Source organism: Phoenix dactylifera, chromosome 17 (assembly GCF_009389715.1).
Source record: "Phoenix dactylifera cultivar Barhee BC4 chromosome 17, palm_55x_up_171113_PBpolish2nd_filt_p, whole genome shotgun sequence".
Lineage (NCBI taxonomy): Eukaryota > Viridiplantae > Streptophyta > Magnoliopsida > Arecales > Arecaceae > Phoenix > Phoenix dactylifera.
This window is the reverse complement of record NC_052408.1, coordinates 622611-650510: the sequence shown is the minus strand read 5'-3', so window position 1 is coordinate 650510 and position 27900 is coordinate 622611. Positions and strand designations below refer to the sequence as shown.

At 36.6% G+C, this 27900-nt stretch overlaps 1 protein-coding gene across 1 annotated transcript; it reads right to left on the bottom strand.

Annotated features, from left to right (window-relative positions):
* Nucleotides 1-5: 5 nt before the first annotated feature.
* On the bottom strand, nucleotides 6-14705 carry LOC103715071 (lysophospholipid acyltransferase 1-like). The gene is made up of 8 exons (XM_039114689.1): nucleotides 14211-14705; nucleotides 8354-8409; nucleotides 5577-5797; nucleotides 5070-5478; nucleotides 3792-3877; nucleotides 2207-2270; nucleotides 1989-2107; nucleotides 6-544 (listed from the first exon to the last, which is right to left on the bottom strand). The coding sequence occupies exons 1-8, from the start codon at nucleotides 14498-14500 to the stop codon at nucleotides 404-406; spliced, it is 1386 nt and encodes a 461-aa protein (XP_038970617.1). The 5' UTR covers nucleotides 14501-14705; the 3' UTR covers nucleotides 6-403.
* Nucleotides 14706-27900: the final 13195 nt, after the last annotated feature.

Genomic DNA, 27900 nt, shown 5'->3' with positions numbered 1-27900 from the left:
CAAAGTTTCAAACAAACGTGAAGGAGGTATCTTGCATTTAGGTAGACGTGAAAAACATTTATTTACCTTTATCTAGGAGAAAAATAGCATATATCACATCTGACAACTTCAAGCTGCATGTGCCATCTCAGAGGTCGCATGAGCAAGTTGGCCAGACATTCACAGAAAAAATGTCACAGAATCAGCAAAGATGACCGAATAGGCTTATGCATCCCTTAACTAAGGTTATAAGCTTACACAAAAGCAGGGATCCAAGGAAGCATGCTACACTCAAATCAACGTGAAGATCACTTCGTAATTCAGAGAAATGAAAGACTATGAACGGGAAAAAGCCACGGATAAGAGGCTGCAATATTCTTCCACCTCTTTCCAGCAAAGTTGGAAAAGGCATATAAGTCTTGCCTCACTGGCTTTTCTGAGTTTTAGGCCTGACAGGTCTGGCTGGTTTGATTATATGGCCCAGTAGGATAATCACAATAGGAACAATGGTACCGACAAAATATACACTCCTGTAGGCAGCAACAGTTTCTTGCATGCTTAGTACCTGAAAGAAAATCAAAGGTATCAGATGTATATGGTCTGTTTTTTTGATACAAGCAGTGTAATATGAGAAATGACTTCAAAAAATATGCTAGTCATTCAATCAAGAGAAAGTAACATTCCAGCTTCTGATGAGGTTTAGATCTAGAACAGGAGAACAGAAGCTAAGTTTCTGTTTTGCTAACTTGGGTCGATTTTAACCAAAAAGCATAAGATCAATTTTTCACAACGTTGGTTTTGACCACTTTCAGCAGTTTTGGTCGAGGAAAAAAACGAAGATGTCAATAAAATTACAAATAAAAAAAAATATATAAGCAATAAACTAACCTAGGCATCATTCAAATATTATTATGTTTTTCAAGACCTTTCAATGTATTACTACAGTAATTCTGCTCTACAATAACTAAAATTTATTTTTTAGAAAGATCTATTGTTAGAAACATCTTTAAAAAGTACTGTATTTATTTTTTTAGTGACATTCTAACAGATGACAATCCAAATGCATATGAGATATGAGTTTTAGATACCCAAACCAACATAAATAAAAAACTCACCTTCCTCTAACCTTTTTGGAACTTGATGTTGCCATGCTTCAATGTTTTCTCAATATTCAGAATATGTAAGTTTAGTTTAAAGAAAATGCTTCCTAACATCTAAAGAAATAATAAACGTTCACAAATTTACCTACCTCATAAGCCCATTGAACTCAACCTTATAAGTTAGATTCAGTGCCCCAGTTTGGAACAAATTCAAAGCAAAACCACAGTGTTTTAAGTTCTGGAGTTTCTAGAGGAACTCTATAGGTTGGACCTGATCAATTTTGTAGCTCAGTTACATTAAACTGAAATTCTGGGGAAGTTCTGGTTTCTCAAAAAGCTATTGATGGCTTCCTCCACATGGAAGGAGTACTCAACTCGTGTTTAATCTAGTTCTGCTGGACAGCTGTTAAGTCTCCTCTAGCAGAGGACTTCTATGTTCTTTTCTGTTCTGATTGTATCCATTTTTCATTACTCCAAAAAAGTTTGGGTAGGTTTTCCCTCCTTTCTGAAAATAAAAAATAAAAGAACAACACATACAAACTCTATATCATAGGCCTGGGACAATTTATATACTAGACTACAGTGCAAATATTTGTTCCTTCTTATTCTTCTTCTTTTGCGCGTGTGTACATACTCGTGCATGGGTCCTGGAAACTGTTTGTAAATGGGCACATGCAACTGGTGCAGTTAATATTCCAAAGAAAAGCAAAATGGCACCGCATAACCAAGCAGATCAATAAAACTTCAAAATGATGAACAAAAGGTGGAGAAGCTCTGTAAAGTAAATTGCTGCTACCAGATAAAAAATTGATTTTCATGACTGAACACCCGGTGAAATGGATTTAGGAAAGCACGTGCATTTTCATAGAATAAATATGTAGAAAAAAGCCACATAAGATGGGAACTGACCAAGAAGCCAATGCAGGAATAGTTAAGAACAAGTAGCGTGTAGGCAAAATTGGTAAATGCCATTATCTTTCTAAGCAAAGTGTTCCTGGGGGAAATAGCTTGCTGCCATCTGTAGATTACTGCTCAAACATAAGAAAGAAAACACATCACCAAAGTGGATAGAAAGTTCAAAAACCATACATAAAGGCGGGTAGAATAGCTAAGTTTGAGATGAATACCTCGTGAACCAGCGATCATCAATGCCGATTGAACAAAAAATATCATGTATCCAGGATACAATCCCTATTGCCATAAGGTAATAAGATGCATGAGTAACTTACTGATATTGAAGAAACTTATATTTTATACTATTTGGGACAGCGTATGCTGAACCGGCCCGTACCGGCCGGTATGGGCCGGTACAAACCGGTCCGGCCAGCTACCGGTACGCCAGAGCCGTGGAAACCGGTACAGGCCGGTTCCTTGCCGGAGACGAAGAAGACGAGGAGAAAAAAAGAGAGCGCGGGGAAGAAAGGGAGGGAGCCCATTTTCGGCCGCCATCGGAGAGCCGCGGAGGGGCGTCGGAGGCCGGTGGGGGGCGGCGGAGCCCGGCGGGGGACGGGGGAACCCGCGGGGGCGCTGCGGAGGCCGAGGCCGCGGCCGCATCCCCTGTTTCAAAACGGGGGCGCTGCGGAGGCCGAGGCCGCGGCCGCGTCCACTGTTTCGAAAGAAACAGGGAACGCGGCCGCGGTTTTAAATTTGGGGAGTTTAAGTGAAGTCGGCAAATCGGTTGCCGACTTCACTTAAAAATCCCCAAATTTTTTAATTTGGGGATTTTTAAGTGAAGTCGGCAACCGATTTGCCGACTTCACTTAAAATCCCTAAATTAAAAAACGCGGCCGCGGCCTCCGCAGCGCCCCCGCGGGTTTCCCCGTCCCCCGCCGGGCCCCGCTGCCCCCCACCGGCCTCCGACGCCTCTCCGCGGCTCTCCGATGGCGGCCGAAGGTGGGCTCCCTCCCTCTCTTCCCCGCGCTCTCTCTGGTTCTCTTCTTCTTCCCCGGTTCCGGCGGGGAAGAGCTTCCCGGTTCGTACCGCCCGGAGCACAGTACGAACCGGCCCGTACCGGTCCGGTAGGCAACCGGTACGCCTACCGGATCCGGTACAGCGGACCTTGATTTGGGACATGATATGTGGAAGAGAATGAAGCACGGAAGTACTTCAAGACCTTTTCTTTTTTTCTAGCTTCTCTCAAGTTCCAAATGACAACAGTAAAATAGATCAAGAAGGACAAGTACAGATAAGATCATAGCTCAAAAAATTGCGACTAGCCTAGCAAGGAGAAAGCTTATCATGATACCCATAGATAGAATGGATAGGGAACGAAAAGTATTTAAACATTATGCACCTCTACTGGCAAGAATGCATACTGACCATGCAACAATTAGACACAATCTCGCTGTATTATATTGAATGAAAATTTTCAGATTTTAGGACTATTCTTTCATGTACACAAGAAAAATTTCTGCATAGTGGACTAATCATGGATCAGATTCATGTCTACACCGAGATTAAAATATTCAACAGTCAAGAATAATATACAATCAAACAATATTTTCTGTGTTATAAATATATAAAGAACATCTAAAGGAATTATTGGTCCTTTATAAGGCTTAAATTTGCATAAAACTTATTCCAGTAAAACAAATGTAAAACTAGATAGCCCACAAATTATTCATATAGTGTAATTTTTTATAAGAAAGACACTTCAAATGAAATGACCACATTGAGATATCTTTAGGAGTGGAAAGATAACTTTATACTCACATGCCAAACAGCACTGACAGTCTGCGTAGCCAGCAACTGAAGGAATCCAGGTTTTTTCCCTTTCTGAATAAGCCTTTCATATACATCTAAAATAAAAATGACATCTCAGATTGCATGTTCATTCAGACAATCATCTGACCATTACAAACTTTTAAATGGTGCAAACTTCAAAGGCAGGTTATAGGGAGAAAAAGGATTAGACCAAATATTGTTGACCAACATATTAGTAATTGACATTAAAATATAGAGTAAATTACAAAAAAAACCCCGAGATTAGGGGTAAATTACACTTACATCCGATAGTTTGAAAAACCTATGCTTACCCCGTGAGGTTTATTTTTGTGTAACACTTTAACCCATAACTTAACAAAATGTTAGTCAAGCCATTGACCTTAAATGGGAACCAATTGCGACATCAGAAAATTTAAAAAATGACCAAAATAGGATTAAGTGACATAACAGCGACTCAAGGACATCAGAAAACATGCAATTTTTCACATGAGGTAAACAGTTTCACTAACGCCATTAATTTAACTGGGTGCAAGTATAGGTTTCACAAACTATCGAGTGTAAGTGTAGTAAATGTAAACCTCAGGGAGAGTTTCGTAAGTTACTCTAAATATATAAAACAATCACAAGGCAAATAAAAGAGCAAACTAGCATTCATTATTCACCCATTGGATTAAAAAGTTGTGCATACACTTTAAGGACTTCCGCTTGTAAATTCTACCACCATAATTGCATTAAACTAGACCAATAAACACTCAGCAACATGATAAACAAGTGAAGATCCAGCATACACAAAAGTTTCTGATGTTATTGATCTATACAAGTCCTTGAAACCATAAATAGAAACATCCAAGTATTTGGCTTCATTAACTGTTCATTTGTTCACTAAAGCAATTGAAAGTAGCAGTTGTCAGTGCAAAAGCCAACATTTCAGGACTCGACAATAAAATTAACCTGTTTCATTTAACATCATCCATGACTGAAGCCATGCAATAAACCACACTGGCATGCATAGATGCCTTCGGACACATGCATGTGCAAATAATATTATCTTTCACAAGAATACTTGCATGCACAGGCAACAATCAGCAAAAGGTGGATGAAACCCAGACATACAACTGCCGTAGAACAATTGAACTTCCCGGAATACACCCTCAGACTCCAATTTGCACAACTTCACACAGGCTTTCAGTTCCTCATTCAAATTAAGGGCAGGGAATCTAATAAGCACATGCAATAATACGGGCAGGATACAGAATATAAACTTACAGTAACGTAGCCAGGTGCTGACTTGTATGTTCCATACAAGTGGTAGCTGAACTGCACTCGTGGCAATCTCCACACCAAGAATATCAACATTTTTTGCACGGTCCCACTGAGGTTTAGAATGTGAGGAGTCTGACCACCCAGTGAAACCCAGACCAGAAATGATGATTGAAGCCTCTGAGATTGACCAAATAAAATAGTATTTCCAACGGGCAGTAAATCCAGACATGTATTGGTATCTCAGCCGTTGCCAGAAACCCCACTCATAATATATGGGCTCATTAAACCGAGAAAGTGGATACTGTGGTACCAAGTATAAGTATAGTCCCATACATACTGCAGCTTGAACTAAAGCACGCAATGTAGCACCATAAGGTGATGGCAATGGTCTGTCATTCGAATGCACCCAAATCTGGAACAAGAAATGATAAAATTAAATAATTTAATCCTGCAGGGAAACACAGAAGTCTACATCCACATGCATACAAGAAAATGGCATTCTTCACTTACCCCCTTGTCTTCTGTCCAATCAAGATAATCCTTTATTTCATATACTGGTCCTGCATGGTGACTGCCACAGCAAAGACAGTAACCAATATATTCAATTATTGAGGGGCAATGAATTAATCGATATTGTTTTTGTGCATCACGCAATCCTTCTTCTTTTAGTAGCCCATCGCTGTAATTTATTGCACATGAAATGACTTTAAGAGTCAACACCATTAAAGCTCCTACAACATGCAAACATGAAAGCAATTAGTTGCTATTAAGCTGGATGTACATGAAATAAGTAGGGTATTCTAGACTTCTAGTTAGCAAAGACATGTATCAGGATAGCAGCTATAACATGACTTTCTCATTCTCAGACCTTTCCTCAGTCCCCTATTCACCAAACCGTTCATTCCATCATGAATTTTTATCCCTGAGTCAACTGAAAAATATCTGTCTCCCTCTTATTCATTGAGAAAGACAGGGGTAGGGAAATCTATTAAATATGCTTGCTTCTATTAGGAGTATATTTACTAATGAGACTCCTCTATTAGTTTTATTCTCTGAACATGCACCTCTCCGTTTCATATCTTAACTCCTTCATGCATGAATTTCTTTCCCGTTACCCCACTTTTTGGTAGGAGATAGTTCCTCTCCCCCTTAAATTCCTTGCATTGGATAGAAGCAGCCCATGGAATTCATTTTGATACCATCTCCTTGCCGGTTGGCAAAAAGTCATCTAGTGGGCAGTCGAAAGGGGGGAAACAAATTATCGAATGAATTCCTTGTGTCATTCCTTGAAGGACATATCTCTTGGGATACAGTGGATTTTCAGGGGAAATCATTCAAGAGATGCATCTTAGACACATACACCTTTTGGTTGCATCTTTTTATAAAGGGATGTAATCCTTTTTGGAGAGATGTGAAAAGGTATACCTCCTCTTCATATTACTGCTCTTTGAATTGCATAATAGGGGTTTGCATGGTGCCAAGAGGTAAGAACCTTCGATGTGAAACAAGAGAATAAGAAATCTCTTATTCTTGAGAGTGAAAACCCTCTCAAGAGTGTCCTCTTTAATGTTTAAATCCATGGAAAGGAAGAGGAATTTCTAAAATTTCTCTTACTTGCATCCCCAATTTCAGTTTTTTGATGTCCTTTATCCTACATTCGTGCTAAGGCTAGTTCAGCTTCTTCCTTGAGCTAACTTATCGAAGTGCACCTTAAGAAAATCACAGTCTGGTTAATTGTACTTTGGGACTTCGCAACTGGGAAAAAGTTTGCATGGATCAAGCCCAATCTACTCTAACAAGAGCCTACAGCCCAATGTGCATCAAAACGGGAAGCTTCTTTCTTTTTCATAATTATGCAGCAAATTAGAGGACTTTTACATTACCTGCATTATTTTAGGAGCAAGCAAACATGACTTTTCAACTATTTACCATGACTAACTTTAGGAAAGATGAAATTGAATGGTGCATTTGAGACAGGAACATGTTGGAACTGACACAAAGTAGAAAGTCCTCATTCTAGAAGGACGCTCAAAATCAAACAAGACATGGCACACGATGCAAGTTAGTTTTCTTTGTATCTAGACATAGAACTATTCACAAAACTGATAATAAGGAACTGAAATTTGAACTTGAAGTATACTTGTGCAAAGTTTAATAATTCCATACTAAATGAAAATTTCAGCAGTTAGGATGACAACGGATAATATCATCGATGATTCTTATTTTATTTGTTATTGTATGGGTGTGCTTTGAATGCTGAGACTAGCAGAGCAAAAGCTATCAGGTTTTTACAGCATGGGTAAAACTATGTATCAGGTGCTCATCCATTGACAATGATCAAAGCAGAGTAAGGACTAACTGAATGCAGATAGCAGCAAGAGCATAGTATTATTTACCACTTTATGGATCATAGTGCTTAGATCATTAATCATTACAAGCTGACTGATGGTCAAGATCATTTACTTAAAACAATATACAGAAAGAAAGTTGGATTGCCCAAGTTGGAAAGATGAGAAAGAGATCATGATAAGTTGTTCAGCATAAGGTTGTTGGTAGGGTGTTCTAGGGCACTCTGTTGACCATACTCAGCCTTCTTATTTTTGGTCCATATGTATCTTTCCTTCCTTTCACACTTAATAAATCATAATAGACATGTACTCTCTGCATTAGTGATCATGGAAAACTACTAGCAATCCGTTTCCAAGGTAACACTAAATTCATCTACAGTGTTACTATATTAAAAGCTTAATCAATAAAAACACTGGACAGTCAAGGAGCTGCTTTATATCAAAATGAATAGTGACTACCACAGATATAAAATATGTTTTCCTTAAGGAAAACAATGTCTCAAGATAACTAGATGTGAGTTCATGCTACAATAACTCAGCAGCTAGAGCCTTGGAATTCTACTGTAGAGCTTGTCTGCAAGACCAGGTCCATGATAGATAGGGATCTAAAATAATTTCAAATATGTATACAATATAAATTTACTTAGATTTATATGATGAAAATTGGTGAAGGGGGCAAAAATCTATACTTCTAAAAACAATCACATACAATATCTGGGGTGATTCCTCAGGCCCAAATAATGTCCACAAATAGATTTAAGAGTCCAAAATCTATGGCATTAAATAGCCTGTAAATTTGCCCGATAAAATTAACTATCTGCACATAGTATATGTCAAGTTGCCTGCATGCATGAAGTAAAGCTAGAAATAAATGAGCAGTTTTACTTTTCAAAGTCAATCCACTGCAATACACAATGATACTTTAAACAAGTTTACTACCAGTTGCGTCAATGCCTCCTTCCTTCCATGCATCCCCACTCATGTAGTACACATGGCTACACAGAATGTAGGAAAGAAAATAAGTGATTAAACAAATCACCTAAGGAAAAAAAAGAATTAACTGTGAGCACAGGTAGCAACTTTAAAAAAATAATAGTAAGCATATAAACAAAAGATTGTTATCATTATTCATGTGGCAAACATGCATATGAGTGCCTAGTTGACCACTATCTAGGTTGTCTAGGCTCTCTAAGAGCCTAGACAGCCAAGTCACCTAGCAGTGTTTTTGCCAACACTAGGGTTTGGGCAAGAATCTTTGGCTTATAGGGCCAAGCTAGCTCGGGAATTGAGTGTCCAATAAGGATACAGGCTGTGTCAAAGCTTACTGCGAGGTGAGAACTACCATGGCCTGACTAGATAGCCACCTATCATTAAAACATATAAAAAATATTTATTATGTTTATATATATGATTGTGACTGAGGATTCAGAAAGCCGACCCAAATAGTTGGAAAAATTATATTTCTAGCTATGCTTACAGATATACTATCTCTTTCATTTATTTTCTCACCTAGATCCAATCACCAGAGATCAGGCGAGAATTTTGCTCCTCCCTCTCCTACTTTCCCATCTCTCTCTCACTCCATCCTTCCCTTGCCTTCTTGTACTTCAGAGCACCAACACCACCACTTTTTGCAATCCTAACAGCCTCACTTCTCTCTTTCTATGTCTATCTCTATCTCTTTGCCAAAATTGTTGCATTTTCCTGCCCCTTCCAACACCACCACCATCAACAAAGCCCTCAATACCATTGTCTCTACACAACCCTTCCAACAACACCACCACCTGCATTGTTACCACCACCTAAATGTTCTACCACCCATCAAAACATATGCTATCCTCTTCATCTACCCCCCTCGCCAACAAGAAATGGTCAAAACCAAACCAAAGGGTTAAATAGCAGGAAAAATTACACTTGAGTCAAGGATGGACAATGCACGAGCCAGAATGTTTGGCCTTGGAACCTGCTGCAACCTGATCCAAATCACCCTGGTCTGGGTTAATATTAGCACACACCTCAAGTCTATTGTCATGCTCCATGGGTGTAACTCTTGCAATAACATAATATTGGATTTCTTTAAAAAACATGAATTCACCAAGGAAATCGATCCTTAACTTTTTTTTTATGTTAAAGCTTCAAATTCATCGATATGTCACTGTTGCTAAAACTCCCAAGAACTACAGTAGGAAATCTGGTTAACATGGAAGATACTCATCATTAGTCTAAATCAAAAAATAAAACACGCAATGAGATATTCTCTGTCAAGAATGTTAGGTGTAACCTATCACCAAAAGGTTAGAGGATAGGTTCTGAATTCTATTTGGTGTTTGGTGCATACTGATAAGGAGGCTCTGAAACCCATATCTATTCAGCTGATAGGCAATAAACCATCAGAATTCAGCAACTAGGTGGAGTTCTTTGATAAGCTATACACAATGCTCAACAGCACTTTCAGGAATGTTATACAGGCTTCAACATCTTTTGACCACATTTCAACCTCTGCACTTTCCGTAATGTTATACAGGCATCCATCTCCCTCATGCAATTCCAAGTCTCTCTTCACCACATTTGAGAACAACATAGTCAGCGACAGTTGCCTTAGTTTCAAGCTGGAGCATGAAGACAACAGCATAGTCAGCAGAAAATTGCCTTAGTTTCAAGCTAGAGCAACCACATATTTTGTGTCTTAAAGCTTCTAGCACTTGTTATGCTGACAAGGCCATCAGATCCTTCTGTCCATTTCTTCGATTCAAGGGGAAGCTTTGAGAGCTTCAAGTTCACCATTCCAACCATCTCTATGGTTCAAAGAAAGTGCAAGATAGAAGAGAGCAAGAGTGGACGATAATGATAGAGAGAGATCTCACAAAAAAAGGGGGAGACCTCCAGTTCTCATGAGCAGAACCCGCTAACCTTTGTTCTCCCTTGAACACCCTAATTAAATTAAATTATTAACCTACAATAGTACAATTGTTATGAATGCATTTTAAATTACATTGGATATCTCATGCTAACACAAAGTAAGGCACCATCTCCAAAATTCATGAACAAAAAGACCCCCCGAACAAACTAATCCTCTTTCATTTCCAATTACCATGTCACGGTATAGGCATTTTTGCTATATTTAAGCTATTTTGGCTGGCTTTTAGTCTATTTCCTTTATTTTCAGCTATCATAAATCAATATTTGGGGACCATTACCTTGTTCAAACTTAATTTAACATGTACATGTCTCATTTTTATCTCATAATGGTCTCTAATCCATCATATAAGACTAAATTATACCCATATGCCAATGGGTTGGGGAAGGTGTACGCTCAATTTGTAACTGGATTGAAACCTTGAACATGAACCGAGTTAAAGCTGGCCCAACGATACTAAAATCCAAACTTTCCAAAGTTTAGGTTTTCTGTCAGGCTGAAACATCCTCAAATCAGGGCCACTTTATTAATTACCATATGAACCTGGGCTTAGTGCAAATTCATCTGGGCTTCAATATTTCACTCACGATGGGATTAAGGGCTTAGTACCTGAGAATAGACCACCATGTTGGACATGTATCCAAAGCGGATACATATCAGATACTTGGATACATATAAAGTTTTTTGCTTTTAGTATTGTGGAGAGCTGGACTCTACCAACAGTGAGTTAAAACCTCTCATTTTGACATTAGAAGTTAGTAGGATAAGAAATACACACAATGTTTTCTAATTAGAAGAGAGTGAGTGTGTGTGTGTGTGTGTGTGTGTGTGTATATATAATTATCTATATATATCCTACATATCCCCGTCTCTCTATTTTTTCCTCTTGTTGAGTCAGATACTTGGATACATGTCCGAATTTGACTCCTGTGTCCATGTCCATGCAACACCACAGTCTAGCCATTGGATAGTGCACATGTATGGGTTTGTCGGTAGTCCTTCAATCTTTAGTGCATTCTTTTCTGACTTATCGTCAAACACTCTTATTTAGCACCTACTGTCTTTCTTTCTGATTAGGGCTTCTTTAGGTATGATACTGACTGCATGAATCTAATAATGTCCCATCATCAACTCCATTTCAAACTTCAACATCCATTGTGTTGTTTGCTGTCTTTTACCTAACCTTTGCATTGAACTTGCCTTATATCACATGTTAGCGTTATTCTACCCTACCTTCTTGTAAGAAATTCTGATTGTAAAGTCCAGCACAACTTGACCATTATCTCCAGTAACGAAATGCTACTTGTCTCTTCAGATTTCATGCTTGCATCTACTACATAATTTACTACATAATTTCACTTCACCCTCACCCCTACATCATGTAAATCCTCTACTTCAGCAATGCCTGTTGGACAGCACTAGCATTCTACTGGTTTGATCTGGACTAAGAATTGAATAAGATTCACTAGAAAAGCATAGGATAAGTTTCACAATTTGGTGTTCAAATTTAGGTCTCCAAAATAAGTAAGCTGTCCTTATGAATGATGTTAGATGAAGGAAGAGATCTATGTAAAGGCAATAATGCATTTTGAAGTTAGTCATGTCAGTAAAGTCATTATGGGGTTAATGGGAAGGAAGAGCAAAACCGGCACTCATCAAGGAGTCATCAAACTTAGATCACCCTGCAGCTTGCTAACATCACTATCATAAAAAGATTTTGGTAGTATTAGCATATGCATCTTACTACTAAACTCCTAACGGAGTCATAACCAAACAATGATATCCAGTATCAATATTTATATTTGTACAAAATACAGCAGTTCCTCATCAAGTATATAAATTCTAACTATCCTTATTCACAAAGGATTTCACTGATAACAAGCAAGGATTGTAAGAGGACCTAGATGTCACTGCAGCGAGTATAATGTTCTTGCAGCTTCCATAAGTTCGAAGACTTTGTTGTTTCCAAGTTCCATAAAGAGATTATAATAGCATTTTAGGATGATCAAATATAAGCTGAGGTTAGGAAATAGCAAGTTTCAGCACGTGGGCCATAAGAAAGGATGAGTACAAGAAACTTGTCATTCTAGAAAACAAATTTTATTGCAATTGATTAGAATGAGCTAAAGACCATCGAAGCAGAGAGATATGTCATTTCAATATGGTCAAATTATAAATGTCACTGGACTACAAAATGTTAGCAGTGCATTGCTAAGAAAATCTCCAGTTTTGGCCATCCATATTATCCAAATGACGTAGTCTGATGAGCCAAATTGTATCCTCTACTAGATATCACTACAACAGATGATGAAGTAGAGCACTAACATGAAGTTGATATACATGCATAAATGAAGTCTGAAATGAATGTGGCGAATCTTATTGAATCATATGAAATATTGAAACAGTGCATTCAAATATAAATGTTTAGAAGTATTCTTTTAACACTTGACACTTAATCCCTTTTATATTGAGCAACCATCAAAAAGAGTCAACAATTAGGAAGAAAGAAAAAACCATTGCTCAGAGGTACCTAAATTTAACTATTATTGACATTTTTGGCATTAGTATCTCCAGTAATATCACAAGTTCCACTCAAAATTAAAGTCTACATTCAGTTAAAAGAGGCCTACTTAGTTCACATGTTAGAATTATTCATCTTTTTTCCTTATTTTTTTATTGTTTCCTTTGAACAGGGTCAGACTACACTAGTCTATCCTCTCTACTGATTATATAAGATTGAGCTACTATACCAATATCAGCAACAAACCGACAACTTCTATGCAGTATTAATGCTGTAAATCATTGCAAATTAGATGGTTAGAAGATTAAAACTGTCAACTTCTTGATATACGCAGAAGAGCCTAAATCAAGAATATCCACGCATGAGAGCTCCTCTGATTGTGTCTTTCCGGAAATGACTTCGACTCGCAAAGCTCACTGATTGGTGAAACCAGAGGAGATTCAGAGGCCCAGTTGAGAACAGCAAGCGTACAATCAATCGGTGTATGGAAGTTCAACAAAAGTGACAACTTCACCAAGTAGCTCTAGGACACACAATAAGAAATCTTCAAAATAGGAATCGTCTTTAGCTAGTAGAGATACGCTTGAATTTATAGCATCCAACTAACCACCTGGGTCTTGTTAAAAAGAAAAATATCATAAATGAATGCTATGATGGCATACAGCTGAATGCTTTTAATCAAGACAATGATATTTTCCCATTTAGCATGAAAGATCAGTATGACCCCACCTGCCTGCCAATATGACATTTCACACCACGTAAGAGAATCCTGCTTCTCAAGTTACACACAACACCATAAATTTCTATTCATCACCACGCTTTATCACAATTCATCCCATCCTCCAAGACACCAACATAACTTCGAGATCTGGAATAGATAAATTACCATTGAATGGAAAATATAAAGAATCAGCACTTCAATGACACTTCAGAGCTCAAGTACCTTCGACACTTTGCTACGAGTATGACCTTCAATTTGTCAAGAACTAAAAATAATCATTTTAGAGCACTCCTGCATGCAAGCCAAAACAACCTACCAAGCAATTTTCCACATAATCATCTCATCCAATTTCGCATAAAAAACAAAAGCTCGCACCACAAAAGGCCTCTACGAAGAAAAACAACGGCAAATCCAGCAAAAAGTCTAAGAAAAAACATGAAAACAATCATTTTCGAGCACTCCTGCATGCAAGCCAAAACAACCTACCAAGAAATTTTCCACATGAATCTTTCAATTCATCCAATTTTGCATTAAAAAAATCAAAACTTGGCATCACAAAAGACTTCTACGAAGAAAACAGCAAATCCAGCTAAAAAAAGAAACCTAAGAAAACAAAACATAATCCAAGGCCAATTACCATCCGATGAGGTAGCCAAACCCAATGAAGAAGGTGATGATGCCGCAGTGGCGTCGGAACAGGCGCATGGAGGCGTACGCCAGCCCCATGGGGATGAGGAAGTGGAGGTTGGAGGAGAAACCGAAGGAGAGATACGAGAGAACCGCCCCAGTGACCGCGGCATAGAGATGCTTCGGTAGGGTTCCCGGAACCAGCCTCCACGCGAAGCTCACCGGAATCGTCGACACAAAGCAGAGCAAGAAGCGCAGCACCGGCACCGACACCCCTATCGCCGCCGCCATGGTCTCCATCTCCACGAGAGAGAGAGAGAAGGAACTCCTTTACGAGACGCTCACTGCTCGATAGCGTTTTTATGCGAGAAGAGGAGGCCGGCGAGGGAACTCGAATTACTCGACTTTTTGGACGGTGGTGATGTGGGGTTTTGCCTCGAGATTCTCGAGTTCGGCGGGGACTGGGGAGCGAAGCTGTGGTCCTGGAGTTTGTAGCAGGTACGCGATATTGGGACCTCCGCCCAAAAATAGTACGAACGGTGGGTTAGATATAGGTTAATGGGTTGTACCAAAAAATGAAATAGGTGGATGAGGTCTTGGAGTTTGAACTGCGTATGTGGAGATGGAAGTTGGGCAAGAGGGCTTTTTTTTTTTTTTTTTTTTGGCTTAGGAAAAAAAAAGAAGGAAGGAAGGAGTGAGGTGAGAAGAACCACACTTGCATAGCAGTACTTACTGGGCCCCTTCTCTTTGGAGAGTGTTCGATACAATCTGAACATTTTTTACTCATATCCTCTCCATCCGTAGCAGAGCTCCAACAGCGTGGCAGCTCTATCTCGATGTGAGTACGTCATACCAGCACCATCTAAGTAGCGACAGACCAGATAGCGACTCCACCGGACAAACCAGATGGGAGGCATCCGGTCTCCACATTTAATCGACATCCGCATATTTCGAATCTAGGCCATTCCGATGGAATCAAAGCCTTATTTCCATCGTGCTACCACCTCAATAGTAAGAGGGGGGTTGTTTGCTCATCGCGTTTAGTTTTGGTTCATTCCTATGTATTCAGGAGACCATTGATTGTGGGGACAAAGATACCAAAAATAAATTCAAGGCCAAATTTGAGAAGAAAGAGTAAATGTATCTTATTTTGCCTTTCAGTTTTTAATTTTATAAAATTATTTTTCCTACATTCAGTTTTCATCACTTCTAGTAATTCTTTTCAATAATAAAATAAATTTAGAGTGGGCTTGAGATTTAGTGTGCTGGGAATAGTGGGATGCTGCCCATGGTGAGCTGGCAAATTAAAAAAAAAAAAAGGATGGCAAGGGGTGAAGTGCAAGGAGGATTGTAGGGGAAGAGATGAGGAGAAATAGAGATTAAAAAAAAAAAAAAACACTGGTGATGTTGAAGGTGAGGTTGTTGAGCTTCATGAGGATGAGGGGCTGGTCGAGGATGGTGACTTAGCACCCGACGTAGCGGTGGGGCTCACCAATAATATTATTTTCTTATACTATTGATTCATTGACCAATTGAAGTCTAGCTGATAGTAGTACAATATTAATATAATTTGAAGTAGAAGCAAATCAAAGCTAGAAGCAAGATTGAATTTAAAACAAGAACTAGAAGAAAAGGAAAGAATTAAACTAAAGAAAAGGATAACTCTCTGAAACTAAAAGGGAGTATAGAATTAGAACGGATAAATAGAAGGTCTTGTGCCTCCTCTCGTATTGAACCTTCAGCATCCCACTTTCAATCTTCACAAGGCTTGGTTGAAGAACACAGGCATCTCACTGATAACTCCTTTCCTAACTGTAGCATCCTATATGAGCCTTAAACAGCGCTCCTTACCACACAAGAGAAATTTGAAAGAAAATCCTCAGTAGATAGTTATATTGATTTCAATGATCAAAACTAAATACATAGCTAGGGTATTTATTAGATAGATATCCTGAAACCAATAGACTTTTTTTATAATCACTTAGGATATATTTTATCTGAAGAAGAAGAAAAAAAGATAAATATCAAATAAATAGTAGAAGAAATAAACATGAAAATTCGACCAAAAACAAAGGAAAATCATCATTGAATAAATATCCCATGGAATGGCAATTTCATAAATACTGAAAGTTCAACAGCACTGACATCTTCAACAAATCAGTCATTTTTTCCTCAACTGATATTCGTTTTCTAGTAATTTAAGATGCTTTGGAAAGCTAATTATATACCGGATGTCGTGAAAGTAGGTCTATTTAAAATTTTAAATATCCTCGATAGTAAGTTTCCTTCTAGATTAATATGCACTAGACTACTTTTTTTAATGCAACTAAGAATACCTTTGAGTCAAGTGCCATACTTTATTCTTCCTTCAAGAAATATTTATCAGTTTGGTAGACTTTTAGAGTGTTTTACCCATTAGTACGTACGTACATCTCAGTATAAATCTGAAGGGTTTGTCTTTCAAGTTTGTTCAAGCACAATTTTCAATATAGCTAGCCATGCGATGCTCTTGAGCTTTGGTCGCCTTTTATCATATGGGTTACAATGACAAAACCTCCATTTGGGTTCTTATATACTTGGCTCATAGCTGACAACCATTGAAACCTTTGCCCGCATCATTAGTGAAACAATATATAAGGTTAATCATCAAACCGTTATATAATCTTTCTATAAAAATGTGCAGTGATCTATAAATATTGCAGGATTTTCTCTCATTTTTTGTCTATCTTCTTTTCTTCTATAATATAGAGTAGCACATAATCTCTCTCCTTGACACCTCCACTCAAAATCAAGTTAGAGTCGCAACAACCGCCGCATACTCGTGGAGAATTTTCTCCACAAGCATGCAGGATATCTCACCACAGTATCATAAAGCAAACAGTGGAATATATTTAAATATCCAACATTCAAACTTTAATTTAAATAAATAAAATCAAAACTTAATATCTCACAAAATTGGCAATATTTAAAAAGTTTTGCATTAAACTTCGATAAAATCCTAATATAGAATAGAGAACTAAAATTAGGCAACTAATCACTCTTTCCTGTAGCATACCCCTATGCTATCTTAGTTTCCAAGATCTATATAAATAATAAGGTATCGAATAATGAGTTACATAGCTCAGTAAGTAGTGAACAACTTAACTAGATAAATGAGGTAATAATTTACTAAAAGTAAGGAGAAGAATCACGTCAGTTCAAAAACTAAAACTAGTTATGTAGCATTATAAACACTTTATACATGTCAAATTTGATCTTTCTCAAAATCTAGGTTTTATTGATAAATCTACTTTTTTTTTTTTCAAAACATCAAGTTTATCTCAGAAGTCATGAATTATGACCACACTTATATTATATGGCTGGGTCAGATATGAGACCAGAAATAGTCAAAGTATTAGCATATAACTCATATTGGCAGACTATCAATATGTCAACATATAATCTTCACTGACAGGGTATTGATACTGTAACAACCTAGGACCTCACCCAAAATGGCTAACCGAAAGGTATTATTTGGGTTTCTGGATCATGTATAAGTACCCAAGATCTACACAGCGAATAACCGATGTGGGACTAAACACACGCCCGCACGGATCCTCACATACTCTCCCCGTTCAAGTCCTGACGTCCTCGTCAGGCTAAGGGTTCAAATCTATTCAAATCTAATCACAAACACCACGATCGGCCCGTGGTCAACCCCAATAGATTCGTGCTGTAGTGTCCCTAGTCCACATAGATTATGGGTCAGGTTCGCTCTGATATCATTTGTAAGAACCCAGGACCTCACCCAAAATGGCTAGTCGAAAGGTATTATTTGGGTTCCTTGATCTTGTATAAGTACCTAGGATCTACCCAGCGAAACCGATGTGGGACTAAACACACGCCCGCATGGGTCCTCACAGATACACTAGCATATAACCTCTATTGGCAAGGTATTGATGTGTCAACATATAACCCTTATTAGTAGGATATCAATATACCAGCACATAACTTTTACTGGCAGGATATCGATGTAATAGCGCATAACCTCTACTGGTAGGATATCAATATACCAATACATAACTCTCACTGGCAAGGTATCAATATACCAGCTATCACGCCTCCAACCCAAGTTCGCGAGCCGGGAGTTATGGAAATTGTCGGATACTCATAGAAAACTCTCTCCATAAGCATATAAGGTATCTATCACGATATCATAAAGCAAACAGCGAAATAAATTTAAATAACCAATGTTCAAACTTCAATTTAAATAACTAGAACCAAATTTTAATATCTCATAAAATCAACAATATTTAAAAGTTCTTAAATCAAGATCTAGTCAAAACCTAATCTAAATTAAAAATATCAAATTCAGCCTCTAGTCACTCTCTCGATCATAACCCCATGCTATCTTAGTTTTCAAAATCTATAAAAATAATAAGATATGGAATAATGAGGTAGATATCCCAGCAAATAATAAACATATTAACTAGATTAATCATACAATAAAACAAATAATTATTTACAAAAAATAAGCAATTCTTGTTTGTGTTTGCTTGACTTCCTCGGATGCAATAAGAGAGAGATGTTTCAGGAGGACTAGAATCATCCTTTTAGAGGCATCTTCTTAGGGGGTGAAGATTTGTTCATCAGTGGGGAGGAGCCCTTTTCCCTGGCTTGATAGTTAAATGCTGGGTCACAATTGGTTGAGATAACCAGGCATCTCTTTATAAGTCCATGCCAAGACATCTCTAAAGTTTACGAGCAATGCAACTATTCTTTTGTCCTTCTCCTTGGTCAACGATGAAAAAAAGAAAAATCTTCCTTGGTAGAGTAGGGGAGACGGTTAGGATAACAAACTTGAAACATGAAGCCCGAGTGGCCGGCAGGCGAGGGAGTGGTTAGTAGCAAATAGCAACCTAGTTGATGGCATTCCTCTCTGCGGTTGGCACTTGAGGAATAAGGACACTAGATTGCCCTATAAAAAAAACTTACTGAGGATCCTTTCCAATTCCCCAAAGATTGAGTTTCTACTTTCTTTATATTTATAATAGCCAGATTGAGAAATAAATTAAGTCAGAAGGTAATCCTCAATGGAAGCGAGATAGGTATTTTTTAAGTTTCAAACCTTGTTCATTCCAAATGCTAAATGAGATGACTAACCATAATACCCACTGATGTGCGTTGTATTGACAACACTCTCGATCAATCAAAGCCAAGTCTCTCGATATAAGGTCTCTCCCCTTCCATCAGTACATATTGTCTGGGACTCTATTCTAGTCATTTTTTAGTGCTCTTTTTAAACTTTTTTCTCCTTTGTTGATTTAAGATTGCACGAGAGAGAAAAGAAAAACGAAGTCTATCCCAAATGAGAAGGCAGTGATGATGAGAAAAAGGCGTAGGGTGGATTGGATTCTCAATCTCTAGTTTCAGTTCTACTAGTTCATCAACAATGGCTTGCCCTCCAGAGAAAAACTCTAGGTGTTCAGAGTATAATTAGTGTATAAATGACACACATAAGGATAATTGGGCCAATCTGGAAGTGAAAAGAAGGAAAGATCTAAAAGAAGATTGAGATGGAAATCAAGCACAAGCTAGAAATCAGAAAGAAGTTGCGAACTCCACAAAATGTAATTTGTTGTTCCCAAAAATTGCATGGACATAAAGAGATTAGAATTTAGAAACAAACATAAAAATTTAGGGTGAAATAGACTTCTAAAAGGTTTACAATTTTAACTGCAAGAAAATGCCCAAGATCCCAAGACAAATGAATAGCCAATCAAGTGAATTAATAGAATGATCCATTATGAAAGGACAAGATAGAAAGCAACAACGAGGTGAATTATCGAACAGTTTAATGGTTCTATGGGAGGAATTAGATATGAGATGCTTAGTGAAAGAAATTTATTTGGAGAGTCATTAGAGGATATGTAAGACAATCAAAATCCGCCAAAATCCAGAGCGAACAGGACTAGTAACTTCTGTATGAAGAATGTAATGAGAATCTAAAAGTAGCATTGAGGCGAACCAATGATTCTTAAATCAGAATGAATAGTTTGGGGGCATAACTACTGAATTTGGCATTTATGTGTTTGGCGGGTGACCGAATGGACCCACAAAATAATTGGAGTAGATATTAGGAGAGTTCCCTAAAGATGATCAGATTTGAATAGTGGTCTCAATGCATGTATCTTGTAGTGGAGTTTGTAATTGCAATTGCTTCATCTATATATCCCCATTATTGTTTAATCAGACAAGGCTAATTTTGCAATCTTATCTATATATTTATGTATGTGAACACCCAAACATATGCATTTGCATCTGCATACATACATATGTATGTGCTATGTGCATACTCACACGCACATATATAGTCACACATACAGGCATATGGACATATGTAATTTATGTACGTACACATACACATATATGTATGTATTTATGTTTGCATGTATGTAGATGAGGTTCTTCCTCATAGGTCTACTCCTTAAACTTCAGAAAATACCCTCCATATTTACTTATAAGCATGGCATAAAGTTGCTATTGTTCAGTCCAATGTGGCCTTGTAAAGAGATTTATTGAGTAGGCAATCTTCTTTATGATAGTCATCTGTCTTTCCTGGATCGTGCTTATTTTACACAAATATGTCTGTCTGCTTATCATGTGCTTCGTGTGAATGAAGTTAGACATCTGGATCAGATTGATCTAAATATGCTGCTGGTCTTGGCACTTATTTTTTAAGTATTTCTAGGTAGATTTAGTTATATTGGTGGTGATTGGATCTAGTAGCTGTTATGTTTTCAATATATCTAAGTCAGCTATAATGTCTACATCTATTCAGTTCTGATCCAATGTTGCAGATCTTGCTAAAACCCAGCTTGCAGTTGATTTGTTTCTATATATTTTTGTTTAAACAAAGTGAAATGAATGATGTCTTAGATTTGTAATTGTTCATGGACAGGAACAAAATTTATTGGGGCATAAAAATTAAGCAGAATTCTAGAAGCTAGTATATTTGGTAAAGATGATAAGCTATTTAAAAGTTTTAACCAATATAAATGGGAAGTGAAACCCTAAGGAATAGGCTCGAGTATTTGCAAATAGATCATTTCAAGATTAATATAACTATTACCATCACAATTGGATGTAGCAAACATTGCATGAGTAGTTAAACCTTCAAAAGCAAATATGGTGCAAGAATGTTGCGTTGATCGATTAGTAATTTTGGATCTGATTTGAATTCAAATCTTGACTATGTTAAGGGATGCTTTAGAAATCCTAACTTGACTAGGATTATTGTCTTGTTTGATGGATTCTTCACCTCAACATAAAATTGATAAAGTTTGTGAAATTGCTCGTCTTACATACATCATACCTTGTCATTGGATGTTAATACTATACACTAATCATCTTTTATCAATACTATTTTACATCTTCAAGATAAGCGGTAAAATCAGGCCCTCGAAAGAGTGCTGAATCTGAAATTTTGTCGGAAAGGAATTTGTTCTTTCAGTCTGTACGAGTGTTTTAGGGAGGCTATTGATCACTTGCGAGTGCATCTATATCTTGATCCATCATGCTTCCATTCATCCATCAATCTATTAGTCCTTCGCAGAAGAGTGTACCAAGCCTGCTTAGTAATCTACTCTATCGATTAATCTTCTTCTGAATATATAAAAAAAGAAAGAGAAGCAGTGAAGCGAGGAAAACAACCACAATATCCCAAAAAATGTCTGTCTATATATTCCCTTCACACACACATACACACAAAAGTGTGCGAGCGCACACACACAAGCCCACGAACTCACGCACATGCACAAGCAAGCACAAATCTGCATTGTCAATAACTAGCTTGTGCCTATTCAATGTTTAACTTAATTTTGGTTAGGCAGCAGATATTCGTGAAAGGAAGCTGATAAAGAAGTATAATGAGATCAAGGTATGCACAAGCCCATGGAACATGATTTGGTTGATGTATAACTCACGAAGATAGTCTTTTCATTATTTGTTTCATTCTTCTCTATTGGCTCTACAGGCATCAGGAAAGCTTGACTCGTACTTGAGAAAAGGAAGAAGAATGTATCTAAAGATCATCATTATGTACCTTATCGGAGATCAAATGATGGCATAGTACAATAGGGACCTAGAGTAACTTTTCTTGTTCCATGTAAGCCATATGTTTCATCATCTCTCCTTCCCTTTAGTCTTTTTTTGTTGTTCTAATGGGTGATTAATGTGAGAGCCTTTTGTCTTGGTTCTGGGTTTAATCTGAGGCAGAGAGAAAAAAAGAAGACAATTAACTACAAAAGTAGAAATGAGCAATGTATTTTTATTGTAGCTCAACGTTAATGGCTAACAGAAAGTGAGCTTTTGAGAGTCATTCTTGGCAGTGTCAAGCTTTTGTTTGCAAGCCTTTTTCAGAGAATGTATGAAATGCTAAAATTATATCATGTCATCAACATTTACTGTAAATCTGTTTTTCTAGGTCGAGTGACCCTGGATTAGACCTAGCCCTCTTTGAAGGAAAAGAATTTGACCTAGAAGAATGAGTCCGGGATGAAAGCTCTTCCCACCTTCTTTGAAGAGAAAGTTTTTTCCTATGTTGTTGAATCGGTTCTATCTAAATCCCTCCCTAAGACTGAAAAAGGAACTACGGGCTACCAACAAGACTGAGGAGTCCAGATGAATATGGTGTAAGGCATGTTGAGCAAGCAATTCCCCAATTAGTTGCCCTTGGAGAGTATGTGAAATCTATATTTTAGCAACCGTATAATCTAAACAAAGAATATAGTCTCAATTTCCAACTAGTCATTATCTCTAACTTGTTTAATAAAACTATGCTTGAATAATATGTGATGTCCTTTTCTCCAACTGTCAGCCGCTATAACTTATCTGTACATTATCTAATTTAGGTTCTATTCTTCTTCTTCTTCTTCTTCTTCTTCTTGAAATGGAGTAATTTTTGAGCTCTATGATATGGTACCATTCGTAAGAGTGTGTATATTGAGCAATTAGGATCAAATTCCATCATTTCGACCTTAAAACGGGCTCGTCAAAGTAATATATTCCTTTTCGAGGAAGACTTTGGCCGGACATATCTTCAATCTGGAAAGCACTAGCCAAGTGGCTATAGATAAAGTTGATGTAAAAGATAGAATCTACTTTCTACAACATTTTGGTTTTTCTTGATTATTTTAATTAGTCATTGTCGATTTCGAAAAAGCAGTATCCTCTTTTAACTATAAGAGGAATTTGATTGAATTGTGAAAAGATGTACCTCACTAATATAAATAAAGATTTTGTATTATGGTTTTGTGTTCCATTACTGAAAGAAAAGGAGACATATATTCTATTTTTGCTAATTTTTATATTTTCTATTTGTTAAAATGATTCGAGTTTGAGTGGGTTAATGAATTTCTCTCTCCAAGTGATCAAATTGGTATTAGAGCTCTAGTCCTTGTATCTATGAGGATCTTAGTTTATGGTCTGGATGCATAAGCAGTACAAGCAGATGAGAGAGATTATTGGTGCTTGAAGTAAATGGCAAGATAATTTCAATATAGCTACTAATTGTACCTTGACAAATGCTGAGATGAAAGTATATCTCATACAATTGGAGGAGAAGATTGCTTAACTTATCGAGCTTGTATTTTGATTGGTGATGCCTATTATGGTAAAGCTATCTCCAACATCTAGAGATGAGGATATAATATCCGGCGAGGAGGATAAGAAACTTGAAGGCACATAATATTTTCCTTTTCAACCATTAAAAGTTGAAGCTCGAATCAAAATCCCTATATATGATGTCATTGTTAATATAAAGAAGCTGGATAACTGGCTAGATTAGTCAAAGATTTATTTCACTATCTATGATTATACTAGTATCTAAAAGGTACCATTTGTTTGTCTCCAGCTTTTTGGTCTTGCTCTTACTTGATGGAATTTGTCCATAAAAAATAATATCTATAATCTAAAATAGGAAAAGTTTAAGAGCCTGATCACAAAACAATTCTACATAATTTATAATTAGAAAAATTGGTGAATCAAGTGACAATACCTATAATATAAGTATGATCAATTTATCCATAACTACATTACCACGTTCTACAAGCAACCTATTCTACTGGAGATGTTCATTGATGATCATGAAATCTTTATAAAGTACATCGGTGGTCTCCATGAGAGCAACCGGAAAAAGTTAAAACTGTTCAAAGCTAAATATACCCATGAATCTAGCGAGAAGGCCATGGTCATGTTTCCTCGATTATGTAACCTTGGATGCTTCAATTGTTAATCTTAGCATTGAGTGAAAGGTTACACCTATGAGTTCTATATTGTAGGTCAATTCTATTCCACTGGTACCATTAGGCAAGGAGGAGTTTGCGCTTCATATGATGATAAGATAGGATTAAGATACTTTTGTTTCCAATTGGCATGAAAGGGGAGTCTGCACCATTGGGCCAACTAAATCATGATTAAGCTATAAAATCACCTCTAGATTTTATCTTCTGGGTAATAGGTACTAGTGGGTATTTCATTAGTGGTTTCTATTAATTTACCCTTGTATGATTTTTGTTGAATCCTATATTCAAGGGTGGGTGCAAGGCAAATGCTTTTCAAATGGACATCCACATTCATTAGATAGAGGTGCCAAGATTTCACGATCCACTACCTAATTTATTCTAATTCCAACAACTCAGATTCAAATCATGGGGATTGTCGAAATACTTCGTATCAATATATAAGTTATTTGATATATCAACATTGATTAGATCTGTTATTGAATTGCTTATTCAGTAAGCATTCTCAATATTATGCTTTGAAGAGGACTCAAACCTCCACACTCTTTAGCACGAGATTGCGTCTCGTGTGTCTATCATTTAGCCATTAAGATATTTTGAAAGTGAATCATATCCATAAATATGATATCTATCTTATATGGTATATGTAATTTTTGACAAAGATGAAATATTGGAGTATTCTTATCAATCCACCACGAGACATTAAAATGCTTTGATTGGAATTATTTGGGGGATACCTTACACACACGCATGCACGCGGGCGCGCGCACACATACATACACACACACACACATATATACATTGTATCTAAGATGCACAATCAAACCTAATTCAATATTGGATAGAAGCCTAGGGAAGTGAATATGGTATACAATCTTCGAGGCGTGCAATTGTATGAATGCTGGGGTTTTGAAATCTTAGATTTACGTCTCTGTAGCTCTTTATGGAAGTTTGTCAAGCTAGTTTCCTTAGATATTTGCAAATCCAAATCACATGAGTCCAATTCTAAGAATACCGGTATTGTAACAACTTGAGAAGCACTGGCATAAGGAAGGCATGAAAGGCAATAAGTTCAAGAAAGATGGTGGAAGACTAGAGCAAGAAACAAGCTAACAAATTTTGGAAAACTCACCATATAGGATCAATGGACATAGCAAGAAGTGTTAGAAGCTACTCTCATAGTTGCAACCCAAAGGAAAAAATCTGAAGAAGGATCTAGGAAGAAAGAAAGTTGCTCCTCAACGTAGATAAGGATGAGAAGCCACCTGAGCTTGCACAAGAAAACTCAAAATTGAGTTTAATGTGAGAAAACATAAGATAGTGAGTGAAGCAGACCAAGGTTTTAGTAGGGATTGCTATTGGTAATAGAGCTTTTATCAATAGAGCTGTTGGGAGTGGGTATTTTGTTAGTAGAGCTTTTAACAAAATACTTTTTATTGTTTCCTAACTACATTTCTACACTGCCATGGAACTTTAATATCTGTATGGTAATCAAACCGAAAAAATGCTTATAATATGATAAAATGACAATAAAAAACATCACATTCTATTTATAATTTTTTAACTCTTTAAGCTATCAAGAACTATTATTATAAAGTATTCTTAATTTACAAATTAGTTATTTTAAAGAGTATAATATTAGAATGGTATAATATTATAATATTATAGGAGTATCATATATTATACTATTAAAATATGATTATTATGATATAATAATGATAATAATGTAGTATTGTCATAATATTAGTATACTATACTATACTATATTATGATATAATATATACTATAATACAATATTTTGATATAAAGTATTAGTATTATTATTATTACTACATATTAATATATTATTACAGAGTATAGTATTATTGTACTCTATGAATATGATATATTAATAAATATCATTATTATTATTTTCATATTAATGAGAATGAATATCAACATTGTTATTTTCACTTCTCTGTACGTTCCAAGATTGTCTTCTTGCGTCTCTGTATCTCTTTGGTTGCTACTTTTCCTTTCTCTTGTGCCCACAGCACCTCTCGTGAATTCATGATGCCAACTTATAATTTCAACTCATATTTGACTTATGAATTCCACAACTATCAGGGAAAAGTATTCTCATTTTCTTTTCAATGTGTCCTCTCTCAATTGAAAATAAAGTTGTACCTCCCATTGGTTTGTTGACCATTTTCCAGGAAAGAGATCACAATGGATACTTCCTTGAAAAAGACTAGTCATTATAGCATATTTATTTAAAACCCTTGGAAAGATATTATGATTATTGAATTTATTAAATAATGGTGCCTAGTGATGTACTATGGAAGCATCATGTGGGTTGGCTAATCATATATTATTTAACGATGGAACAATTTAATAAATGCATTATGTAGCAGAAAATTCCAATGGTTCACAAAATGGGACCCTCCACATAAATTTTTCAAGGAAAAATTTTATACTAAATTTTTAACTATGATTGTCTGTTTTTATTAAAACAAAAAATAATACGATTGTCTATATTTCTGATGGACAAAATATTTTTTTTAAGATTCTATAATTATTTTTTAAAAATATTTATAGAATAAAGAAAAGTAAGAGAAAAAGAGAGAGAAAAGTAATTTTATTTCTTTGTTTCATCACATTTGGTGTATTTCAAGGGTTATAAATACTCATATACAGATTTTATATAAAGAAAATAATATAGACCGATATATGATCACACTAATAAAAAAATATTATGGGGGATGCAGGTTATTATGTAATCTTTAAAATTATGCTAATATCACTCCTCAAACTCAAGATGGTATTGTAGGTGCAAACTTGAATTCGAAAACTAAATCATGATTGTGCTTAGAAATTGATTTACCAGATTAAGAGCTGAAGAGCAGCTCAGAAGCTGACGTGATAGACTAGAAACTGATATAGTAACTAAGAGGCTGACGTGATAGACTAGGAGCTGATATAGCAACCCAGAGGCTAACGTGGTGGTAGATCAAGAGCTGATGTGGTAGCATAAAGTCTGATGTAGCAGAACACGAGCTATTATAGCAGCTCAGAAACTGATGTAGTAAATTAAGAGTTGACATAATAACTCAGAAGCTGATATGATAGACTGATGTGTCAAGCTGATGTGATAATATAAAATTTGAAATGGCAGAATAGAAGCAGACATATTAGTTTAAAAATTGATGCAGCAAATCAGAAAGTTAACACATCAACCTGATGTATTTGGCAATACTGACATAGCTAACTGATGCGGTAGACTAATGCATCCACTAACTTGACTAACTAACAAAGCAAATTAGTGTCTATCAATGTGTTTTTCTGATGTGCCTGCCAATGTGGCTAATTAACTTATTTGATAATGTGGTAGCAAGAAGACACAAAAGATAACAATTACAGCGACGATAGAGCTCAAAGAGA